The 22522-nt window shown below is 43.1% G+C and overlaps 2 protein-coding genes across 2 annotated transcripts in view; one reads left to right on the forward strand and one right to left on the reverse strand.

Annotated features, from left to right (window-relative positions):
* The first annotated feature begins 33 nt into the window (after positions 1 to 33).
* Kin (Kin17 DNA and RNA binding protein) lies at positions 34 to 12852 on the forward strand. Its single transcript, XM_051151392.1, has 5 exons — positions 34 to 214; positions 4668 to 4762; positions 9963 to 10006; positions 10092 to 10214; positions 12010 to 12852. Exons 1-5 carry the CDS (start codon positions 101 to 103, stop codon positions 12810 to 12812), a joined length of 1179 nt encoding a protein of 392 aa, XP_051007349.1. The 5' UTR covers positions 34 to 100; the 3' UTR covers positions 12813 to 12852.
* Positions 12853 to 14565: 1713 nt separating this feature from the next.
* The window catches only part of Itih2 (inter-alpha-trypsin inhibitor heavy chain 2), a 35911-nt gene continuing 27954 nt past the window's right edge, over positions 14566 to 22522 (reverse strand). The window contains exons 16-21 of the mRNA XM_051151393.1: positions 21844 to 21981; positions 18912 to 19025; positions 18145 to 18343; positions 17169 to 17341; positions 16568 to 16679; positions 14566 to 14883 (exon numbers count right to left, since the gene is read on the reverse strand). Coding sequence (XP_051007350.1) covers positions 14736 to 14883; positions 16568 to 16679; positions 17169 to 17341; positions 18145 to 18343; positions 18912 to 19025; positions 21844 to 21981 — 884 coding nt within the window. The 3' untranslated portion in view covers positions 14566 to 14735. The remainder of the gene's footprint in view (positions 14884 to 16567; positions 16680 to 17168; positions 17342 to 18144; positions 18344 to 18911; positions 19026 to 21843; positions 21982 to 22522) is intronic.

Raw genomic sequence — 22522 nt, forward strand, 5'->3', positions numbered from 1 at the left:
CCCATCTCCATTTCCTGCTGTCAGTTTTGGTCCCGCCTATCCCCGAGCCGATCCAGTTCCGCTTCCGACTGCTTCGAAGCTGTGTCGCTCCTTGGTCATCATGGGCAAGTCGGATTTTCTGAGCCCCAAGGCCATCGCGAATAGAATTAAGTCCAAAGGGCTCCAGAAGCTTCGTTGGTACTGTCAGATGTGCCAAAAGCAGTGTCGCGACGAGGTAAGTGGCTGAGGGAGGTCGCGACCCGGAGGGTCCCGACGGCGACCTCAGTATCCTACCCTGGCTTGGAGCCTCGCCATGGAACGCTTTTCCGCGCAGTCTTCCCCAGCCGGGCACCAGAGGTCTGTTTTCTCGCTACCCTTTGCGTCGCCCTACAACTACACAAAAAATGGTCCCAGACAAACACTTAGTGTCACTTACAATGGCCAGACGCCATAGAGCACTGAGGTTTACATTTGGACTTCCTTGGAGTGGGTCAAAATTAGGAATTCCAGTTGCGCCGCTTAATAGTGACGTAGCTTAGGCAAATAAAGTTCTACGTATTGGTAAAGTGAAGGTAATAATTGTGTCTACCTGTAAGGTTGTCGCTGAGGTGTTTGTTTGTTTGTTTTTGTTTTTGTTTTTTGAGGCAAAGGTCTCCCCATGACCTAACCGTAATTACCTCCTAAAACTCCCACTCGCTACTGCCATCCTAGAGGTAGTGTTTAAGTACGGATTTCAGGAGGTACAAGTTTGCAGTCCACAAGCACCTAGAACTTAACTGTTTTTCCATATTTGCTTTGTGTCTGAAATATTTTATAGTAAATACATAAATGTCACTGTACTTCACCCCTGAAAACTTAAATATGCGATCAGTATAACAAGCTAACCATATGTATCACTTCAGTATGTGTCAAAATGCCACCAACACAACAAACCTAATAAAGAGTCCTTTACATCATCCGATACAGACTTTTTATTTTTTTATTTTTATTTTTTTATTTATTTTTTTGCTGGAGAGTGTCTCAGTATGTAGCTTTGGCTGAAACTCACCATGTAGATAGACCAGGCAGGTCTCAAACGAGATCCACCTACCTCTGCCTCCAAGTGCTGGTATCAAAGCCATACACCATTGCACTTCATAGTTCTACTTTCTCCATAGTCTCTTGGTGGTGGTGGTGGTGACTGGGGCCTTGTTTATTAGGCAATGCTACAGATTCAACCCAGGGTCTTACACATACCTGCCAAATGCTCTACCACCGAGCTACTTCCTTATGCCATGCATCTAGATTTATGTTACCTTATTTTGATGTGTGTGTGTGTGTGTGTGTGTGTGTGTGTGTCTTTATACATGCCAGTAGACCGCATACAAATCTCACATTCATATGGAGACCAAAGAGAAACTTGTAGTTATTTCCTTCCAGCAGAAGGGTCCTGGGAATTGAAATCAGGTTGTCACATTTGGCAGCAAGCACCGTCACCTACCGACCCATCATAGTGGTCCTATGCTACCTTATTAATAGCTCAGGCCAGACTCTGTTCAGTCCCACTGCCACTGACCAGATTTCAAAACTCAGTCTTTTTGCTGTTGTTTTTCAAGACAGTGTTTCTCTGTGTATCCCTGGCTGTCCTAGAACTCACTTTGTAGACCAGGCTGGCCTCGAACTCACAGAGATCCACCTGCCACTGCCTCCTGAGTGCTGGGATTAAAGAGGTGTGCACCACATCCAAGCTCTTAAAGTCATTTCTTTTAGTTATCCATGCACCTATTTGTGCACTACCTAACCGTAATGGTTATATTGGGGCTAGGCATGGTGGCGCACACCTTTAGTCCCAGCACTCGGGGGGGGGGGGGCAGAGGCAGGCGGATCTCTGTGAGTTCAAGGCCAGCCTGGTCTACAAAGGGAGTCTAGATCAGCCAGGACTGTTACACAGAGAAACCCTGTCTCAAAAAACCTAAAAAAAAAAAAAGTTATTTCATTTTAATTTCAAAAGAAATGTGGTATCAAAAACCAGTATTGCTTTCCATAAATTAAAATATGTTTTTTAAATTCTAGAAACACAAAGGAACGGATTGGGGGGTGGAAGGGATATCATGGCCCTTGTCTTCCTCCTCAGCTTTCCCATATTGCACGATAGGAACAGAACAGGGAACACGTAAAAATCCGGGCCTTCCTCCCCGTGACCACCTGTGAGGCAGGGAAGGCAGTGAATCAAAAGACCCTTGCAAAGAAACTGCGACTAGCAGAACTAGTCACCTATCCTCTTCTCATGAGAACTTAATTTCAGAATAACATCTGAAGCTAATTAAGCAGGTGCCAGGCACACACTTGTAACCCTAGCACTCCGCAGGCAGAGACGAAAGATGACAGGTTCCAGGTGAGCATGTGCTAACCCAGGGAAACCCTGTCAAAAAAGTGGTTGTTGGTAAGGTAAACAAAACAGGCATGACTTCAGACACTAGTGGTTAGTCCTTGTACTCTCAAAGGGAGAACAAGTCCTCTTCTCCCCCCGCCCCCCCCTCTTTGAGGACAGGTCTCATTATGTAGTCTTGGCTGGCCCTGAACTCATAGAGTTGCGCCCATCTCTGCCTCCCAGGCGCTGAGGTTAAAGGCATATACCTCCATGCCCACCTCATTACTTTATGATTTAAAAAATATTTTAAACTATTTTTACTTTTCCATATCTTCCCTTTCCCTTCTTGCTAATCCCCTCCTTCCCGCCTTTCTGACATTACTTTGCCGCAGGCGCTCACGGTTACCCATGCATCTTTTTTTTTTTTTTTGTTTTTCGAGACAGGGTCTCTCTGTGTAGCCTTGGCCATCCTGGACTCACTTTGTAGACCAGGCTGGCCTCGAACTCACAGCGATTCGCCTGCCTCTGCCTCCCGAGTGCTGGGATTAAAGGCGAGCGCCACCACGCCCGGCTGTGTTACCCATGCATCTTTGCACACACTGTGAGACCATGATGCAGAGTGAAACACGTGGGGACACTAATGAAGTGTTCTTTCCTGAAATGCTTAGCCCGAACCTAAACTGACAGAATTACAATTTGAGAAAAAAGTAATTCAACATAATGTGGGGGCAACAGCACAACTAAGTGGTATTAGCCCCTCCAGCGAGACAATGCCAAGAAAAAAAGGATGAGCCAGGGAAGGCTGGTTGTTTTTAATCAGAAACAGAGACAGACAGAGACAGAGACACAGAGGACCAGAATTTGAACATACAGGGTAAATTTTTCATTTCTACTACATATGTACTACTGAAATTTCAGGTTCAAGCATAGGTAGAAGAAGTACACCAAGATATATTTTGTTGTTCTTGTTCTTGGTTTTTTCAAGACAGGGTTTCTCTTTGTAACAGAGCCCTGGCTGTCCTGGAACTCACTTTGTAGACTAGGCTGGCTTTGAACTCACAGAGCTCTGCCTGCCTCTCCCTCTGAGTGCTGGATTGAAGGTGGTTTCCACCACACCAAGCACATATATGTTTTTTCTAAGTGTGCATGCATGTGTGTGCGTGTGTTAGAAGAGGTGCTGGATCCCCTGCAGTTAGAGTTACAGGTGGTAATGAACACCCCGATGTAGGCACTGGGAACTGCATTTAGGTCCTTTGCAAGAGTGTCTTGTTCTCCTAACCACTGAACTATACCCCAACCTGCTTTTTATTTTTTTAAGCAATCTTTGAAAGTACAGCTGATAAGTATTTAGCAAAGTTTAAGTGACAGGCAGTAATAGGCATTGGTGTGTGCTAGCTAAGAAGCTAACGGAAACGCAATCAGTGAAAAGAGTGTCTGCAGTGGAAACGCAGAGTGGGTTCAGTCCCCCTTGGGAAGTCTCTGGCAGCACTATAAATGTCCTTTTGTCAGCACCACTTTTAGTCTCTTGACCTTGATTGCTCTGTGATTGGCAAGGTTGCAAGACTCGGCTCTATGGGAAGTAAAATTAGAAATGGAGCGCAGAGAGGTCTCAGTACAGTATTTCCCACACAAGTGTGAGGACTTGCATTTGCCCACCAGCACCTGTGTAAAACTGATTAACAGAGACAGAGGCAGGAGGATCCTTGGATCTTGCTTGCCAGCTAATTCTCCTGAACCTGTGAGCTCCAGGTCCCATGAGAGACCCGATCTCTGACCTACACGCACGCACGCATAAGCACACACTCAGGCTCACACTAGAGGGTGGTTGTAGCAAGTGATTTGATTTTATAAAAGTAATTTATTGGACTGGAGAAATAGCTCATCAGCTAAGAACACTGGCTACTTGTCCAAAGGACCCAGGTTCTATTCTCAGAACCACTATCTACAGCTGCAGTTCCAGTGGATCCAACACTGTCATCCCCCCCCCCCCCCGACATGCCCACGGTGGTACACAGGCATATGTACATGTGTAATTTTTTTTTTTTTTTTTTTTTGGTTTTTCGAGACAGGGTCTCTCTGTGTAGCCTTGGCTATCCTGGACTCACTTTGTAGATCAGGCTGGCCTCAAACTCACAGTGATCCACCTGCCTCTGCCTCCCGAGTGCTGGGATTAAAGGCGTGCGCCACTACCGCCCGGCCATACATGCGTAATTTTAAAAATTAAAAAGAAATTAATCATTAAAGAATCCATTTGAATTAACTACTACGTGGGGAGTGTTGTGATGCTGTAGGTGAGAATTTAACTACTTTTCCTTACATCTTTTTTTTTTTTCTTTAGAATGGCTTTAAGTGTCACTGTATGTCTGAATCTCATCAAAGACAACTGTTGCTGGCTTCAGAAAATCCTCAGCAGTTTATGGATTATTTTTCAGAGTAAGTAACTCAAAGACAGCCTTACCTCTTAAGTGCTACTCAGTTGGCCGTGGGAGAGAAGTGCTTAATATTTCATATCCTATAGAGCCATGTCCCTTATGGGTGGAGATGGCTGTAGTCTTCCCATGCTCCGGCTTTATCTTCTTTTGAAATTAATCACAGGGTGACGTTGTTACCAAAGTGTGTCTTAGAACTGTCTTTCCTTCCTTTCACTTCAGCCCTGCCTGGTCTTGAGTCTATCCTCCTGTTGTAGAGCTTTTGGAGGGACCTTGGGGTGAGCTTCCTGAGTTTTTCTGTGCTTTAATCTTCTCATGGGTACAATGTGTCTGAAGTGGCACTCTCACCAAACTCTTGGGCTCCTGTGTAGGACTGGAAGATTTAGTGAGCTAATATTTTTAAAGAGTGCAGATCTAGTACTGATAAAGATTTTCTGTTAATTATTAGCAATACTAGTCTTTTTTTTTTTTCTTCAAGCTTCTCGATCTTTTCTGAGAACCTGATATACATATGATTAAATCTTGCAAAGGCTAATGTTTCTATGGGGTATATGTATCAACATTCAAAATTAAATCTGAAAAAAAAAATTACAAATATTTTTTATTAGCCCACATAAAAATACCAATTAGTGAATTCTAGGTTCAGTAAGAGACCCTGCCCCAATAAATAAAGTGGAGATGAATCAAGTAAGACGCTTAGAGTTAACCTCAGGCTTCCGCCCGTACACAGAATGATGTGTGCCTACACATGCACACGGGTGGCTTTTTGTTTGTTTGTTTGTTTGGTTGGTTGGTTTTTTGAGACAGGGTTTTTCTGTGTAGCCTTGGCTGTTGTGGTTGTAGACCAGGCTAGCCTTAAAGTCACAGAGATCCACCTGCCTCTGCCTCTGTCTCCCTAAGTGCTGGGATTACAAGCAGGTCTTCCCCCCACCCCCTTTAATTTAGGATATTGGTATGTAGCCAAGGGTAGTCTTGAACTCAGAATCCTCTTGCCTCAACCTCACAAATACTGGAATTACAGCTGTGTTCCACCATACCTGGCTGAGATTTTTAATAGAAAAACCAAACTAAAGCATCATACTATATTTTCCAAATACAAAAACATATATTTAAATTTTTTTGCAAATCTCTTCAGTATCTCACTTAAAAGGCATCTGAAGTCTCATCTTCCCTTCCACATTTGGAAGTGGAAGGCTGTCTCATGATCTTTCCAAAGAAGTTACATTGCTCTTTGGTGCTACACTGAGATGGTACGTGCGCATTTCTTGGAATAGTTATAAAACAGACTCTGAACCCAGGACAGTGCACATGTTCTCTTGAATTCAAGTCCACTGGTCTGCCTTTTAGGTGGATCTTGGACACATGTGTGGTTTTTTTAGTTTTTTTTCTGTGTAGCCTTGGCTATCTTAGACTCGCTTTGTAGACCAGGTTGGCCATGAACTCACAGATTTGCCTGCTTCTGCCTCCCCGAGTGCTGGGATTACAAGCGTGTGCCACCCCGCCCAGTATGCGTGGTCTTTTATTGCATGTTAGTCTTTTGGAAATAATCAATTGACTGAGTTACGAACACCTTCCTTTCAAATAGTGACCATTTATTGTACAGTGTCATCTGCTTATACTCATTAGCTCCAGCACAGATGTTGTCAGGACAGCTATGGGGTGGAGAGATGTGTTGAGCTAGCAGTGGCAGTCCTACCAGCAATATTCTAATCAGGACGCAGAAGCTCCAATCTTGTCATTTTCTCATTGGCAGCATATCGCCTGGTTTGTTGTTGTTGTTGTTTGTTTGTTTTGTTTTTGTTTTTAGTAACACAGCTCTTAAATTTTTGAGAACATGTCTCATGCCAAATGCCCACTTAGGAATACTTGTAGTTTGTGTGTCTTTTGGTCTTTTATGTCCTATGAGAAAAATAGTTCATTTTGCAGCTCAGCTACATGATGCTTTGCTCCCAGCAGCTGTGGGACACAGGGACAGCAGTTCATCTGTAACCCACATTCTGTCACAGAATATTAGCAAGGTGATACTGAAGGCTGTGACTTAAAACAACCACCAAGTATTACTGCTCCATGGGACAGTCTAGGTAAAGCTAACCTTAGTTTTCCAGTGATTGGCATGGACTCGCATTGTAGACCAGGCTGGCCTCGAACTCACAGAAATCCACTTGCTTCTGCCTCCTGAGTGCTGGGATTAAAAGCGTGCGCCACCACACCTGGCAGTGCTTGTAACTCTTTCCTGGCATACTTTCCTCTGTGTCCTCTCGAGGCCTTCTTACTTCTCCCTCCTCTTAGCCCCTCTAATATTGGAAGTTCTTCAGGATGATTCTCTGATCTTTTTGTGCCATCCCACAGTCACTTTGAGTCACATGTCACCTTAAGTTACATCCTTTTAACTGTTACCTTTATGGTCAGGTGTCTCCTAAATCTTTTCCCTGCTAAATCTTGATCTTCCTTTCTAACAATCATTTTTTTCTTTGACAACTCTGCTTCTCTGAAAGCTTGTTCAGAGTCAGAATTTCTTTATTTTTATTTTTAAAAATTTAATTTTATGCCTGCCATGGTAGTGCACACCTTTAATTCCAGCACTCGTGAGGCAGAGGTAGGTGGATCCCAATGAGTTTGAGACCAACCTGATCTACAAAGTGAGTCCAGGACAGCCAGGGATACACACAGAGAAGCCCTGTCTTAAAAAAAAAAATAATTTTTTAAGTATGAATATTTTGTCTCCATGTATGTATGTGTGCCAAGCGCATGACTGGTGCCCATGGAGGCCAGCAAAGGGCAGTAGATCCCCTGCAATTGGAATTAGGACGGTTGTGACCTGGGACTTGAACCTGGATCCTCTGCAAAGGCAGCAAGTACTCTAAACCAGTGAGCAGTCTCTCCAGCCTTAAAGTCAGCATTTCTGAAGTTGGACTTAGCGTGCTCTCGCCAGCCTCCTGGTCAGCCAGTGGAGCCTGGGAATCCCTCCTGTCTGTTCTGTGTGGTGCCCTTTAAACTTAGGTCCTTTCCATTCTTTGTCACAGTAATGTTCTCAGCATTTCTCACTTGAATCACTCATATGATTACTCACTGATGTTGTACAGACAATCACGTGTACAGGGTTAGCTTAGAGTGTTACATTTCTATAACGTTCCCTAGCGATGGTGTGCTGCTGGCTTGGGGAGCATAACTTGAGGATTACTGTTCTCTGCTGCCCACCATGATTTTCTCCCTTCCTTCCCCCTCCCCCCTCTCCTTTTCTCTCTTCCATCCTTTTTCCTGTTAGTGTATAGATTAAAAATTTTTTATGTTAACATGCAAGTGATGAGTCTCATTGTGACCTTCTCAAATGTGTTATTGTACTGCCTCATAATTCACCATTGCCCCATGGGCGTCCCCTCCCTCCCAGTCACTCTCCTACTTGTCTCCTCTCTTCCCCCCATATTCTATTCTTCTGTTTTCCTGTCACATGTATTCTATTGTCTACTTTTTCCTCTTCCTTAAGATCTCGTCATCCTCTCTCATGGTCCTCTTCTGGTTTCATTACACATGCACACACATACACACATGTGCACATACACACACTCATTACACATACACTCATTACACACATAATACACTCATTATACACACAGACTCATTATGTACATATTTGCATGCACATAAATATAAGTTTCACATATGAGAGAAAACATATTTGTTTTTATGATCCAGCTTACTTTTTTTAAAATTGTTTTACATTTTGGATTTTAGTTTTTGGAGACAGGATTTCTCTGTGTAGACCAGGCTGGCCTAAAACTCACAGAGACCCGCCTGCCTCTGCCTACCCAAGTGCTGGGATTATAGGCATGGACCTGGTGTGGCTTATTTTTCTTAACATCATAATTTCCATTTCTATCTTTTTTCTTGCAAATATTGTAATTTTATTTTTCTTTAATATTTTAAAATTTTTATGTGCATGAGTGTTTTGCCTACATGGAGGTTAGAAGAAGGTGTTGAATCCCCTGGGACTACAGTCAAAGACAGTTGTGAGCAGCCATGTGGTTGCTGGGAATCAAAGCTGGATCCTCACAGGAAACAGCTGCTGCCCTTGTTAAACCATCTCTACGGCCCCTCTATTTTCATTTAGGGCAGTATACATTTCCATGATTGTTTTTCAAATTACACATATTAGTTTATTAATTTTCAAACCTACATTTAAATATGCTTTTCTAATGCCTGCTGAAAACTAGATCTATATAACATGACATTCCAGATGATTCACACATTTGACTAGATCTTGTCTCTCCTCATGCAATTCTTCCTCTACTCATCCTTATTATTATCTTCCCCAAATCTCAGCCTAAGTAGGGTAAGTGTCTTTCTCAGGCACGCCTTGTGTTTATGGCTCTGTTAACTAGGGTCAGGTTTTCTTTTTATGTTGTTGTTGTTCTTATTTTTGTTTTTCTTTTTGGAAAAAGGGTTTCTCTTGTAATCCTGGCTGTCCTGGGCTTGGTCTGTAGACCTGGCTGGCCTCAAACTCACAGAGATCTGCCTGCCTCTGCCTCCCTAGTGCTGGGATTAAAGGTGTGCTGCACCACTGTGCCTGACGATTCTTTTGAACCTTGAGTTATATTTCACTGTCTATATTAAAATCACTTCTGGTGTTGGGCATGGTGGCGCATGCCTGTAATCCCAGCACTTGGGAGGCAGAGGCAGGCAATCTCTGTGAGTTCAAGACCAGCCTGGTCTACAAAGGAAGTCCAGGACAGCTAAGGCTACACAGAGAACCTGTCTCAAAACAAAACAAAACAAGTAAAATCACCTCTAGCAATGCCCTCAAATCTGTTCATGATATTTTCTTACATGTCTTTTTTTTTGGTTGACTTTATTGGACTGCTTGAAAGTGAAGATGAGTTTTTTGCTCACAGGATAGTGTGGTATTTTTATGCCGTGGTCATTAGTACAAAGACCTTGTGATGAACCCCTCTAAAGCCATGTGCTAGTTTCTACCATGGCTGCGTTATTAAGGCCAAACATTTCAACTCCAGGCTGACTTACACTTTACTTTGAAAGCTAATCTTTGCAGTTCTTTTTTTGTTCACTTTAAAGGTTTATGGCACATGGTTATATAGGTGGTTGATGAGGCATTTGGTCACTAAAGTTTATGATTGCTTAAACTTCAGGAAGCTGCAGCTTTATATTTATAGCAAGTACCTTAACGTTTTTCTTTCTTTCTTCACTAGGGAATTCCGAAACGACTTTCTGGAACTTCTGAGGAGACGCTTTGGTAGCTATCTCAAATATTATGGAAGTAACAATTTCATTATTGTGTGCATTTCTTCAGGCTCAACAGTGCCCTGTTTTGTTTTTAGGCACTAAGAGAGTCCACAACAACATTGTCTACAATGAGTACATCAGCCACCGAGAGCACATCCACATGAATGCCACTCAGTGGGAAACACTCACTGACTTCACCAAGTGGCTGGGCAGAGAGGGTAAGAGAGGACAGGGGAACAAGTGTTCCGTGGCTTTATTCTAGGGGAGAAGCCATGTTCAGAGTTTGTCTGATTTTTTTTTTTTTTTTTTTTTTTTTTTGCTTTTTTGAGACAGGGTTTCTCTGTGTAGCCTTGTAGACCAGGCTGGCCTCGAACTCACAGCGATCCGCCTGCCTCTGCCTCCCGAGTGCTGGGATTAAAGGCGTGCGCCACCACGCCCGGCTGAGTTTGTCTGATTTTATAGAAAAGTTGATCTATAGGGCAATTAGAAAACCAGTAGGGGCACATACTAGTCCATAGTTAAGTTTATTATATGCTGTCTTTGTTTATTCTTTGAGGCTTACATAGCCCAGGCTGTACTGGAACTTATGATGCTCTTGCCTCTGCTGCCTGGGCGTTGGCCTGACAGGCTTTGGAGCTCAGTGGCCAGTGTGAGTCCATCAGTGGATGAATTCACTGATGTCGGAGCCTCCAGTCACTCACTGCACAATGGCTTAACACATGAGTTCTGGGAGACAGTTCATATCCAAACCATAATATTTGCCTTTAGCTTAAGAGTTATTAGCAGTTTGATGAACTGAGATTGATTCTTTTTTTTTTCTTTTTCTTTTCTTTTCTTTTATTAATTTATTCTTGTTACATCTGAATGGTTATCCCATCCCTTGTATCCTCTCATTCTTCCCTCCATCCCATTTTCCCCTTACTCCCCTCCCCTATGACTGTGCCTGAGGGGGACTTCCTCCCCCTTTCTGAGATTGATTCTTAGGCCACACATGGTGTAAGGAGAGAACAGATGCCTGAAAATTTCTGACCTCCACATGTGTGTGCACCACACACATACACATGTGCATGCACACATACACTTGTGTACCACGTACACATGTGTGCCACATACACAAATAAAAGTAGCCTTTAATCCCAGCACTCGGGAGGCAGAGGCAGGCGGATCGCTGTGAGTTCGAGGCCAGCCTGGTCTACAAAGTGAGTCCAGGATGGCCAAGACTACACAGAGAAACCCTGTCTCGAAAAACAAACAAACAAACAAAAAAACAAAAAAAAAAAAAACAAAAAAAAAAAAAAAAAAACCCAAATAAAAGTAAATTTATTTTAAAAAGTTAATAGTCTTTTCCATTCTTTCTTTTCCTTCTCTCTATATTCACCCTTCCTCCCTCCCTCCCTCCCTCCCTCCCTTCCTTCCTTCCTTCCTTCCTTCGTTGTGACATTGAGACAGAGGCTCCCACTGCACTCCAGGGTACTCTAGAGCTGAGCATGCGTTCAGGTTGGCCTGGAGCTCATGGATGCCCTCCTGCTCCAGCCTCCCAAGTGTTAGGTTTATAGCATGAACCGCCACCACTCAGCTTTGTATTCCTTCTTTAGGGAATGTCTCATATTCTATCTTGAGGTAATTACTCAAATTTACTTTTTTCTTTTCTCATTTTTAATCTTTACATGATGATAGACTTAGGAAAACAGGTGTCAGTATTTTGCTTATTCGGTGTGTTACTTTATTGTAAGCTAGCAGATCATTTACTATTCATCAGAAAGTAAGGACTTTGGTGTAGTTGAACATTTGTTCCTAAAGTCCTTGCTCGTGTGTCTCTTGTTTAGCTGTTACCTCAGTGTACCTATCTAAGTACGGATGTGAAAGCTCCTGTGTTTCAGGGCTTTGTGTTTGATGGTAGCTCCTGAATGAGTAGATGTGCAGAGATGAAGTACTTTGGATCTGTATGCAAAGTCATGCTGTGTTTTTGTTTGTTTTTATTGTTTATTTATTTTTTGTTTGTTTGATTTTAAGGATTGTGTAAAGTGGACGAGACACCAAAAGGCTGGTATATTCAGTACATAGACAGAGACCCAGAGACTATTCGCCGGCAACTGGAATTAGAGAAAAAGAAGAAGCAAGATCTTGATGATGAAGAAAAAACTGCCAAATTCATTGAGGAACAGGTGAGGAGAGGCCTAGAGGGGAAAGAGCAGGAGACACCTGTCTTTACAGAATTAAGCCGCGAAAATGATGAAGAGAAAGTTACGTTCAATCTGAATAAAGGAGCAGGTAGCTCAGCGGGAGCAACAACATCCAAGTCAAGCTCTTTGGGACCAAATGCACTGCAGGCACTGGGGAGCGCAGCATCTGTGAAGCGAAAAGAATCTTCACAGAGCTCAGCTCAGTCTGCAAAGAAGAAAAAGAAGTCCGCACTGGATGAAATCATGGAGATTGAAGAGGAAAAGAAAAGATCTGCGCGAACAGATTCCTGGTTACAGCCCGGAATCATTGTGAAAATTATAACGAAGAAACTTGGAGAGAAATATCACAAGAAAAAGGGTGTTGTTAAGGAAGTGGTTGACAGGTACACAGCTGTGGTAAAGACGATTGACTCTGGAGACAGGCTGAAGCTGGACCAGACTCACCTAGAGACAGTCATTCCAGCACCAGGGAAAAGAGTTCTTGTTTTGAATGGCGGCTACAGAGGAAACGAAGGCACCCTAGAGTCCATCAATGAGAAGGCCTTTGCAGCCACCATAGTCATTGAAACTGGACCTTTGAAAGGACGCAGAGTTGAAGGTATTCAATATGAAGACATATCTAAACTGGCTTGAGTTTGAAAATTTGTTAAAAACACAACATTGAAATCATAAAGCATCAAATTGATGCCAGCCAAGGCGCTGTGTACCTCTACTGTGTTAGGGGTCTGCTTTGTATAAAAGATTGATCTGTTTAAATACTACTGGGTAGATGTTTGGGTAAATTTTATAATAAAATCTAGTGGTTTTTAAGTGTCAAGACTATCATTTTATCTTGTTTCTTTTTCCTTCATAATATTCCCTTGGTAGATTTTTACCATCATTAAAAGAATACTATTGTAGGGGTTGGCGAGATGGCTCAGAGGTTAAGAGCACAGGCTGCTCTTCCAGAGGACTTGGGTTCAATTCCCAGCAACCACATGTAACTCATAACTGTCTGCAACTCCTGTTCTAGGGGATCCAATAACTTCACACAGATATGCATGCAGGCGAAGCACCAATGTACATAAAACACAAATAAATAAATTAGAAAAAAATACTATTGTAAAGTGTTAAATGTAAGACAATTTGGAAAAAAATAGCACATTCTTAGCTAGGCGTGGTGGCTCACACCTTTAATCCCAGCACTGGGGAGGCAGAGGCTGGCTGTGAGCTCAAGGCTAGCCTGGTCTACAAAGCGAGTCCAGGACAGCCAAGGCTACACAGAGAGACCCTCATTCTTAAAGCATGTTAACATCTGTTTCTTGTTAGGCAAGCTTGCCGTTGATTCTGATAAATCAATGGAGTCACTTCTCTTTTGCTATTAAGAAACCCTTTAGAGTCTGTTGAGATGGCTTAGTAGGTAAGAGCACTGACTGCTCTTCCCTAGAATCCATGTTCAATTCCCAGCACCCACATGGTGGCTCACACCTATCTGTAACTCCAGTGCTCTCTTATAGCCTTCATGAGCACTGCATGACATGCTGTGCAGATAGCCATTGCAGGCCCAACACCCATACACAGAAAATAAATGGCATGGTGTACAGATATCTGTGCAGGCAAACATTCATAAACATAAATTAAAAGAAGTTCCGTCGCTTGTGTTTCCTTTGGTTTCCTTAGGTTATATGGACGAAAGAACTGTCCTAGAACACACATTAGATCTAGGGATGCCTACTTGGTGCCCCATAGGCCACATTATTTACAATGTTCATGCTTGAGAACCACACAATCATGTAAATTATATATAAAACTTCTGCATTGGGTTCCCTGGAACTGGAGTTACAGATGATTGTGAAATGATAGGTGAGTTCTGAGAACTGAACTTGGACCCCTTCTGCAAAAGCAGAAAATGCTGAGCCAACCCAAGGTTGATTATTCATTTAAAATGGAAAATAAATCAACATACTAATGGTCTCAAGAGGGTTTACATATGAACAGTTAGTAACTGATTACTTTTGCTGGTGATGAATGTTGAAACACCAACTACTAAAGTTTGGTCACCTGAGTTACATGCCTGGGGTTGATTTTATAGAACTATTCTATAGAACTGTTACCCCAAGTTTTGCACATAAATGTTTCTCCCATTTGGGTGATGCTGTCCTGCAGTACAGGGGTTCAGTGTAAAGCATCTGTGTTATAAAGCAGCTGAAGAAGTAATGTTCCCTGTCCATGGCTGTGTTCACCCAACATCTCCTAAATGACCCTCTTCTGTAATAACAGCAAGTGAGTAATCCTCAACGCTGAGGTGACAAACATTTAACAGTAGATGGGTTTCACAGTAAACTGCTCCTGGGCTTGGCCTCAGTGGCAGCTTCACTCATCAACCACGTCCTGGGTGTTGCCTTGATCAACACACATCATCTGAGACTTCTTTGCAAATGTTTATTTTCTTGGGTTAGCAGGCCTGTTAGGCCTTGGTAATATCTGGCTTTGTTTTGAGTTGCTGAAACGGAAGAATAGCTGCAAAAAGTGTCAGGGGAGAAAATGTACACACACAGTTTCCAAGACCATAAGCCTTTAAGGCCGGTTGAGAAAGCTGTAGAGCTGAGGCACAAAGTAATCCTTGTAGTGCCCGTCGATGAACCCTTTCCCGCTGTTGTGCACGAACCAGCAGGGGACGTCTGTTCCGAACACTATGTTGGTCCTGTAGTCCTTCTGTAAGCCTCTGAAAGGAAAATGAGGTGTGTGGTTAGGGGAAAGGACGCAAGGCACAGCCGGGAACAGGACAGCCCTTCCCTTGTTCTCTGTGCCTTTCTCAGTACTATTTCTACCTGCCCTCTGCCCCTTCCCTGCCCCCCAAGTTTAAAAGAGGTGTCAGTGTTGGGGGTTTGATGCTAGGAGAACAGAGAGAGCCCAGTGTGTCCTCAGACAGTTAAGACAAGACAGTCCTCCTAGAAGTTGGCCTGTTTAGATTCTTCCAGCAAGGTAATAGTAGCAAATGGGTACTGAAAAGATGAAAGAGCACTGTAGGCTAGCTGTGCTACCTGATGACTCTGAGGCACCCTCTCAATTTGTAGGAGATGTTATCTGGAAGGGTGATGTCAGCGGTTTATGAGCAAATTCAAGTCTCCCCTTTGACGAATGAAGGAGATAATATTTTTAAAATGCATATGAGCCAGGCGTGGTGGCGCACATCTTTAATCCCAGCACTTGGGAGGCAGAGGCAGGCGGATCGCTGTGAGTTCGAGGCCAGCCTGGTCTACAAAGCGAGTCCAGGACAGCCAAGGCTACACAGAGAAACCCTGTCTTGGAAAAAAAAAAAATGCATATGCCACACTGCCACCAGTGAGCCTTAAAAGATTGGAGTGGGGTCTTTCAGTTTGATTTAGTCATCAAAGGCGTTGCATGGGGCTAGCAATAGGTGAAAAGGCTTAACGGTTGCCTTTTGTCATAGAAAAGATGGTCTGTTACGAAACTGCCTGTGACTAAGACAGTTGCTAAGTGGCTATCACCATTTCTGCATGCTTACTGATGTCTTGTAATAGCACATTGGTTTCTATCTGGCAAGCCTACCACTTGGGTACATACTTAAGAGTCAATCCATCATTTAGCGTTCTGTCTATTTTGTGGCGGCATGCATCATATATAAGTTTGTGATTTAATTATCACTGTAAAGTTACATTTGAATCATCTGGAAAATGATGGTGTTTCTGGACTGTTGTTTACAATAAGGAAAATTAACTGCTTTCCAAAATATCAAAAAGACAAAAATGCTTCAAGGTGATATCAAATTAAGCATGAGAGAGACAAGTGAATAAGAAGGAAGGGACTGAAACTCAAAGATTTATAATTCCCACTTAGAAATGAATCATGATACATGTAAGAAAAGCTATCTCAAAGTACACTCAGTATATCCACACTCAAGACGCCGTTGCATAAAGATATTCATGCCTTCTCTGGAACTGGGCCTCCTGGGTATTTTATGATCTTTTCCTTTGGTCAGTGTTTTCAATGATTGACTTTCTGGTTGTAGAGCTCTAACACGCGGATGAGATTGCTAGATTAATTCCTCTTGCCATTTCATGACATGGGCGCACATACACATGGTCGTTATTTGCATTTAACCTGGCTATCCTGAAGTGTCCTTTGGCTAATGGTGTTTATGTGTCTATTGTCTTTTTTTTTTTTTTTTTTTTTTTTTTTTTTTTTTTTTTTGAGACAGGGTTTCTCTGTGTAGCCTTGACTGTCCTGGACTCACTTTGTAGACCAGGCTGACCTCGAACTCACAGTGATCCACCTGCCTCTGCCTCCCAAGTGCTGGGATTAAAGGCGTGCGCCACCACTATTGTCAATGACTTGTGGACTTTGACAGTGTTTCAAGTGGCTTTTCTTATGCATCCAAGGCCTACCTGGTGACGTTCAATTTATGTCCTTTCACTTCCATGCTTGCCTCTGGCTTTCCCGGCTCTTTTCCTGGTCTCTCGTTGAAGATCTGGACATCTGGCTCATGCATGAATTGTCCTAATGATACAAAGCACAGACATGAATTCACATGGAATCCGAGGCCTGTCATTGGGATCAAGTGGCGTTTTTGTCTTCCCTTTAGAATCTCTTTATTGGAGTATTCTAGATGCTGGTCTACTAGACTATAGTAAATTGCTGCCCTTCCGATGGCAGCAGGCAAGGCAGGCATTGGAGAGTGTAGCGCAGACCAGAGGAATAAGGTGTTTTCAGTTGTCACATGCTTAAAATATTTGCATGTTCTTGAGTCTACTTGTCCCAAGCCCCCTAATCCAAGTCACCTCTCTTCGGCCACAGAAAAAAAGTCCCAGCATACATCTTAACCTGTTTTGTCCCTTGTTTTAACTTGCTGCACATGGTCTTGGCCATGCCATTGCCCACACACCCTGCCATGCTGTGCCCAATGCTCTTGTAGCCTTACCTGCCACCTTCCTGACTTCTAACCACAATTATCCAAGTCACCACATGTTGATGGTTGAAACGCTTTACCTAGCAGTCCATGTGCACTGGGTGAGAACTTGTGTGTAGGGGGAGCATAGATCCCCAGGAAGTCCACATTGACTGGATGCTTCTTCCACACACGGTGCAGCAGCACGGAAAACAACAGTTCTTTATCCAGGGTGAGAGTCACAGATTTTTCTTTCTTCACGGAGATAAGCATCCTATGTGAAAGTCAACATAGAACTAGTTTCTAGATGATTCCAGAACAGACATTTTATTAAATGTTAGGTTATTTTATTTATTTTCTCTCCTCTCTGTCTGTCTGTGTCTCTCTCTGTCTCTGTCTCTCTCTGTATGTATGAATGTATGTATGTATGTATGTATGTATGTATGTCTATGTATGTGCCCATTTGTATATGCATGCACACTAGCAGAGGTCAGAAAAGGACAACTTGCAGGGCTTTGTCCTCTCCCTCTACTATGTGGGTCCTGAGACTGAACCCAGGAAATCAGTCTCAGCAGCAAGTGCCTTTACACACTGAGCCATCTTGCCAGTCCCAGAACAGACATTTTTTTTTAAGCAAGTGATTCTCAGCTCAAACGCAAACTCTCCATTCCTCCAGGGAGAGCTTCCCCATGTCAGGGCCATGGGATATTGCAGTGTCTAAAACAGTCAGCGAGCAGGCCCTACACGGGAAGATGCTCTTGCATAAACTGCAATCATACTGTTCGGCACATGCTCTCCGATGTAGTCAGATATAGATTTCAATCGATGGGTTTGCTTACACGTATTGAGCATTCACTACTGTATGCCACGCACTGAGGCTTGTCAGTGAGACACGCTGAGCTTTGAAAACAATTCCTGGTACCAGGGGTAGCATAGCCGATGAGGCAGCTTCCCTGAACCTCAGCTTCCTGTCAGTTAGAATGATGACTGCATGCTCGTTGCTGATGTTGAGTTAGGCTTACTTCTGCAGCCATGTCCCAAGGGCAGATGGGAATCAAGGTGGACTCTAATACTTGCCTCTCTTTTCCAAGATGAGCAGTGTCAGACCAGGACAATTGAGATGTAGAAGACCCGTAGCTCAGGGTGATGCTCTCTGTGCTGACTTCTATTTTCATGTCTTCTTTTTGGAAATAAAATCCTAGCTTTCCAAAGTAGGTGCTTAGTTTTCCATTCTCTGCTTTTTTGGCGCCAATAAGCTGCCCATTGACTAAAATCCCTGTAAAGGAAAACATGCTTTCTCTCCTGTGCCCCACCACAGTTTGTATTTATAAAATCTGACAACTTTGCAAAATAACATTTTATAGTAGAACATTTTTTCTTTATAAAATCTCATCTTACCATTAACATTTTATTTTTGTAATATTTATTTATTAAGTATACAGTGTTCTGCCTGCATTTATACCTGCAAGCCAGAAGAGGGCACCAGATCTCATTATAGATGGTTGTGAGCCACCATGTGGTTGGTGGGAATTGAACTCAGGACCTTTGGAAGAGCAGCTAGTGAGCTCTTAACCTCTGAGCTATCTCTTCAGCCCCCATTAACATTTTAATAAAATAATTAAGTCAAAATAACATCAGCTAGCTCATGCTTAGAATATATATTTTAAGTTATAATTGCTCAAGGTGCTTAGTAATATATGTAATTCAATTTCTCATTAGTTATAAAAATTTTAAGACTGTAGACTATCTAGGGAGGTGAGGAAAGAAAGGAATCCCTGGCCACTCCAAGAAAGCATGGAAATCATGCAATTAGTAAATGCAAATTAAGCCTGTTTTTATGTTACCTGAATCTGGATCAGACACCAGGTTAAGGATTTTTCCAGGATCTGAGTCAATATTGAAACAAATCTTCTTTTGGCTTTTTGGCAGGTAAATGATGAAGTGAGGGTCATTTTCCACTAGAAAATATACAAGGAAAACAAAAACAAAATTATAAAAAGGAAGATGCTGTTTGTCATTGTTGGGTTTTTTGAAGCAGGATCTACCTTTGTAACCCAGGCTGGTTTTGAACTTGTGCTCTTGTCTCAGCCTCCAGAAGGCAGGATCACAGGAATGCATTAGATCAGCTCCTGTTATTTTCTTTAATTCCTCAAACCACATAGGTCATTCTAGATAGTTAACAAATACTTGGTTCATTGATTAATGTCAAAGCTGGGCACCAGGGGGCATTGTTAAAGTGTGAAACAATGGCTCCTTTGAAAAATAATTATGGTAAATGTATCCTTCTATATAAACACATCAACCTGTGGCGGTTTGAATAAGATCGCCCAGCCCCCAGGTTCATATATTTGAACGCTCAGTCACTAGGGAGTTGCACCACTTGAAAAGGATTAGGCGTGGCCTTGTTGGAGTAGAAGTGGCCTTTTTGGAGGAAGTGTGGCACAGAGGATAGGCTCTGAGGTTTCAAAAGCCCAAGCCAGAGCCAGTGGCTTCTCTCTTCTTGCTGCCTGCAGATCCAGATGTAGAACTCTCAGCGCCTCTGCAGCACCATGTCTGCTTGAGTGCTGCCATGCTCCCTGCCATGAGGATAATGGACTAAACCTATGAAGCTGTAAGCCAGCCAGCCCCTAGTTAAATGCCTTTTTTTTTTTTTTTTAAAACAAGAATTGCCATGGTCATGGTGTCTCCTTACAGCACTAGAACAAACATTAGGACAGTTTGCTTGAATAAAATTGTTTTATGAGAGACAATGATTAGTTCTGCCATCCTACTTTACTGAAATTCCATCAGTTAGGTCAGTAAACAGTATTCACCCTGCACTGTCATGTTGAATTGACGTGTTTCTCAGCAAACGAGATGGAACTCATCCTTAAGCTAGTCAGTGTAGTTTTAACTTTTGATAGGGTTGGAAGTAGGTTGGAGATCTCTATGGCAACTTTATACATTCCTGAAATGCTAAGATTTATAGACCAAACACTAGTTAGAATTTGTTGAATGTCTAGATATGAGATTCTGCTTTATAACAACCCCACAGCCATTGTCTCATATTACAGGCGGGATAACTGAGAGCAGAGAAACTAGTGTACAGCCAATGCACCCTTCTCTCTCTCTCTCTCTCCCCCTCTCCCTCCCTCCCTCTGTCTCTCCCTCTCCCTGTCTCTCCCTCTCCCTCCCTCCCTCCCTCTCCTCTCTCAGCTGTACTGTGAAATAAAACCTAGGACTTTGCACACACTAGGCATGTGATCTCCCACAGAGTGACATCTTCATTTTTTTCTTCTGTGAAATGGGATATTGCTATGTGTCCATGCTGGCCTCCTCAGCTTGGCATTGGTAGCCTATGCCATCATGCTGGCTCAACAGTCTTAAACTGTCAGTTCAAGAGATTATTTTCTTCTTTTTAAAAAATGTGTTCACTTATTTGTGTGCATGTGTGGAACCTTGCAGGTTACAGGATCAAACTCAGAATATTAGGCTTGTTAGAAAACGCCTTTACCCTTGGTGCCACCTCTTTGGTCCATCTGAAGTTGTTTGTTTTTGTCTGTTTAAATATGAGAGTCCATTCAAGAGAACCTAGAGATCTGCACTTATATTTACAACAGGAACTAGCTTTCCACACGGCTTCCAATTCCGTCAATCCATATGCTGCTGGCCAGTGGGACCTTCCTGTAGGGAGGGGGCCTGGAGCCATCTCTATGACAAAGAAGGACAGAAAGCACATACAATGCTCCGGGGGCTGCCAGGAAGTCCACGGATGTGGACTTTCACAAAGGCCTATGAAATTTAATTGTGTGTTTGTAAACCACGGATCTCTTCACCTCCAGTCATTCCCCACACATCTATCGCTGCTTCTTTGTCCTATGAATATCACTTTGACTTTGAGACCTGTGTCATGCCCCATGTCTCCCCATGTTTGCCCACTGTGTGAGTAAACTTTTATCTCTTGCAAACCTGGTCACTTCAGCAATTGGCAGCACACATGGTTGTAAAGGTAGCAGTTTCTGTTAGTTCTGGGGGTTAGGGGTGGGGCACCCCGAGGAGATGCATTTACTCCTATGTCTTCCAGGTGGCGCCTTTGTCTCACATGTTGAGAGGGAAGGTGTCAAAGAGGTGGAGCAGTGCTCAATGGGGTTGTCAATGCCCAAACACCAAGAAACATGTTATTGCTTTCAGGTGATCACACCTACTATCTGCACCACCCCCTAGCCCCGCCCCCACCACATGCTGTTCTGCAAAAGATAATGATGCATTTGGATTAAAAAAAAAATTGATAGCTCCTATTCAAGGATAACAACCACTTACTGAGCAACTACTAAGTTCTTAGCCAATGGAGGCTGTCCATGAACAGTGAAGCCATGCCCCACCAGGACATTTCCCTGAGAAGAGCATCTTCTGTTCCAGAAGGCTCACCCACACAGTTGGAAGCAGTGCTGTGTATGTGTTTGTTCCCATGCAAACTCATATCCTGAGCCCTACCCCTCAAAATATAATGGTATCTGGTCATGGAGCCCTTCGGAGGTCATTAGGTTTACATTAATTAGGTCAAGAATGAGGCCTGATGCTAAGATTAGTGCCCTAATAAGAAGAGGCACCGGAAGTGCTCTAGTCTCGGTTATTTTGTTATGGCGGCTGCAGCAGACTAACGCACGAATCTGTTGTCTCTCCACAGAAGGCAACAATACCTGCAAATCACCTAGATTCTCAAGATGGCGATTCTATTAGTTTATGGATGTTCACACAGGGTTTCTGATGGGTGGAGAAGGGAGAAATGCTTTTTACCTTGACTCAAATGTGGAGGTGGAGTGGACTCCAGTGGCTTCGCCCCTACTGCAAGCATGGCCATCACTGGCGTCGGGGATGGGCTGGCCCACGATGGGATGGAACCCGAGGCAACCTTGGTGCCATAATACAGTGCTCCTGTGTAGGCGAACTCACATCCATTAGTTACCATGTTTCCCTTCCATAGAAATTGTATTCAGCTGGGTGATGGTGGTGCACACCTTTAATCCCAGTACTAGGGGAGGCAGAGGCAGGCAGATCTCTGTAAGTTCGAGGCCAGCCTGGTCTACAAAGTGAGTCCAGGACAGCCAAGGCTACACAGAGAAACCCTGTGTTGAAAAACCAACAAAACAAAACAAAACACAAAAAGAAAGAAAAAAGAAGAAAAAGGAAAAAAAGTAATTGTATTCAACTTAGAGAATCTGCTTTTTGCATCCTCTTTGCCAACCAAAGGTTCTCAGCTAAGGTTTTTCTTTTCCCCATCTAAAAAAAAAAAGTGCAGTTCTAGGTATCGAAGCCAGAGTTTTGACTGTGCAAAGTAGGCACTCTGCTACTGGGCTTCAACCGACAACTCCTCTTTTTAGTCAGAGTCCTCCTCCTCTCTCTCCCTTCTAGCATCACACTGCAGGAGCCTGCGATGCAATCCTTTTAGTATCTAGGACTTTAAATCGGTCCACTC

The sequence above is a fragment of the Acomys russatus genome, chromosome 9, assembly GCF_903995435.1.
Source record: "Acomys russatus chromosome 9, mAcoRus1.1, whole genome shotgun sequence".
Lineage (NCBI taxonomy): Eukaryota > Metazoa > Chordata > Mammalia > Rodentia > Muridae > Acomys > Acomys russatus.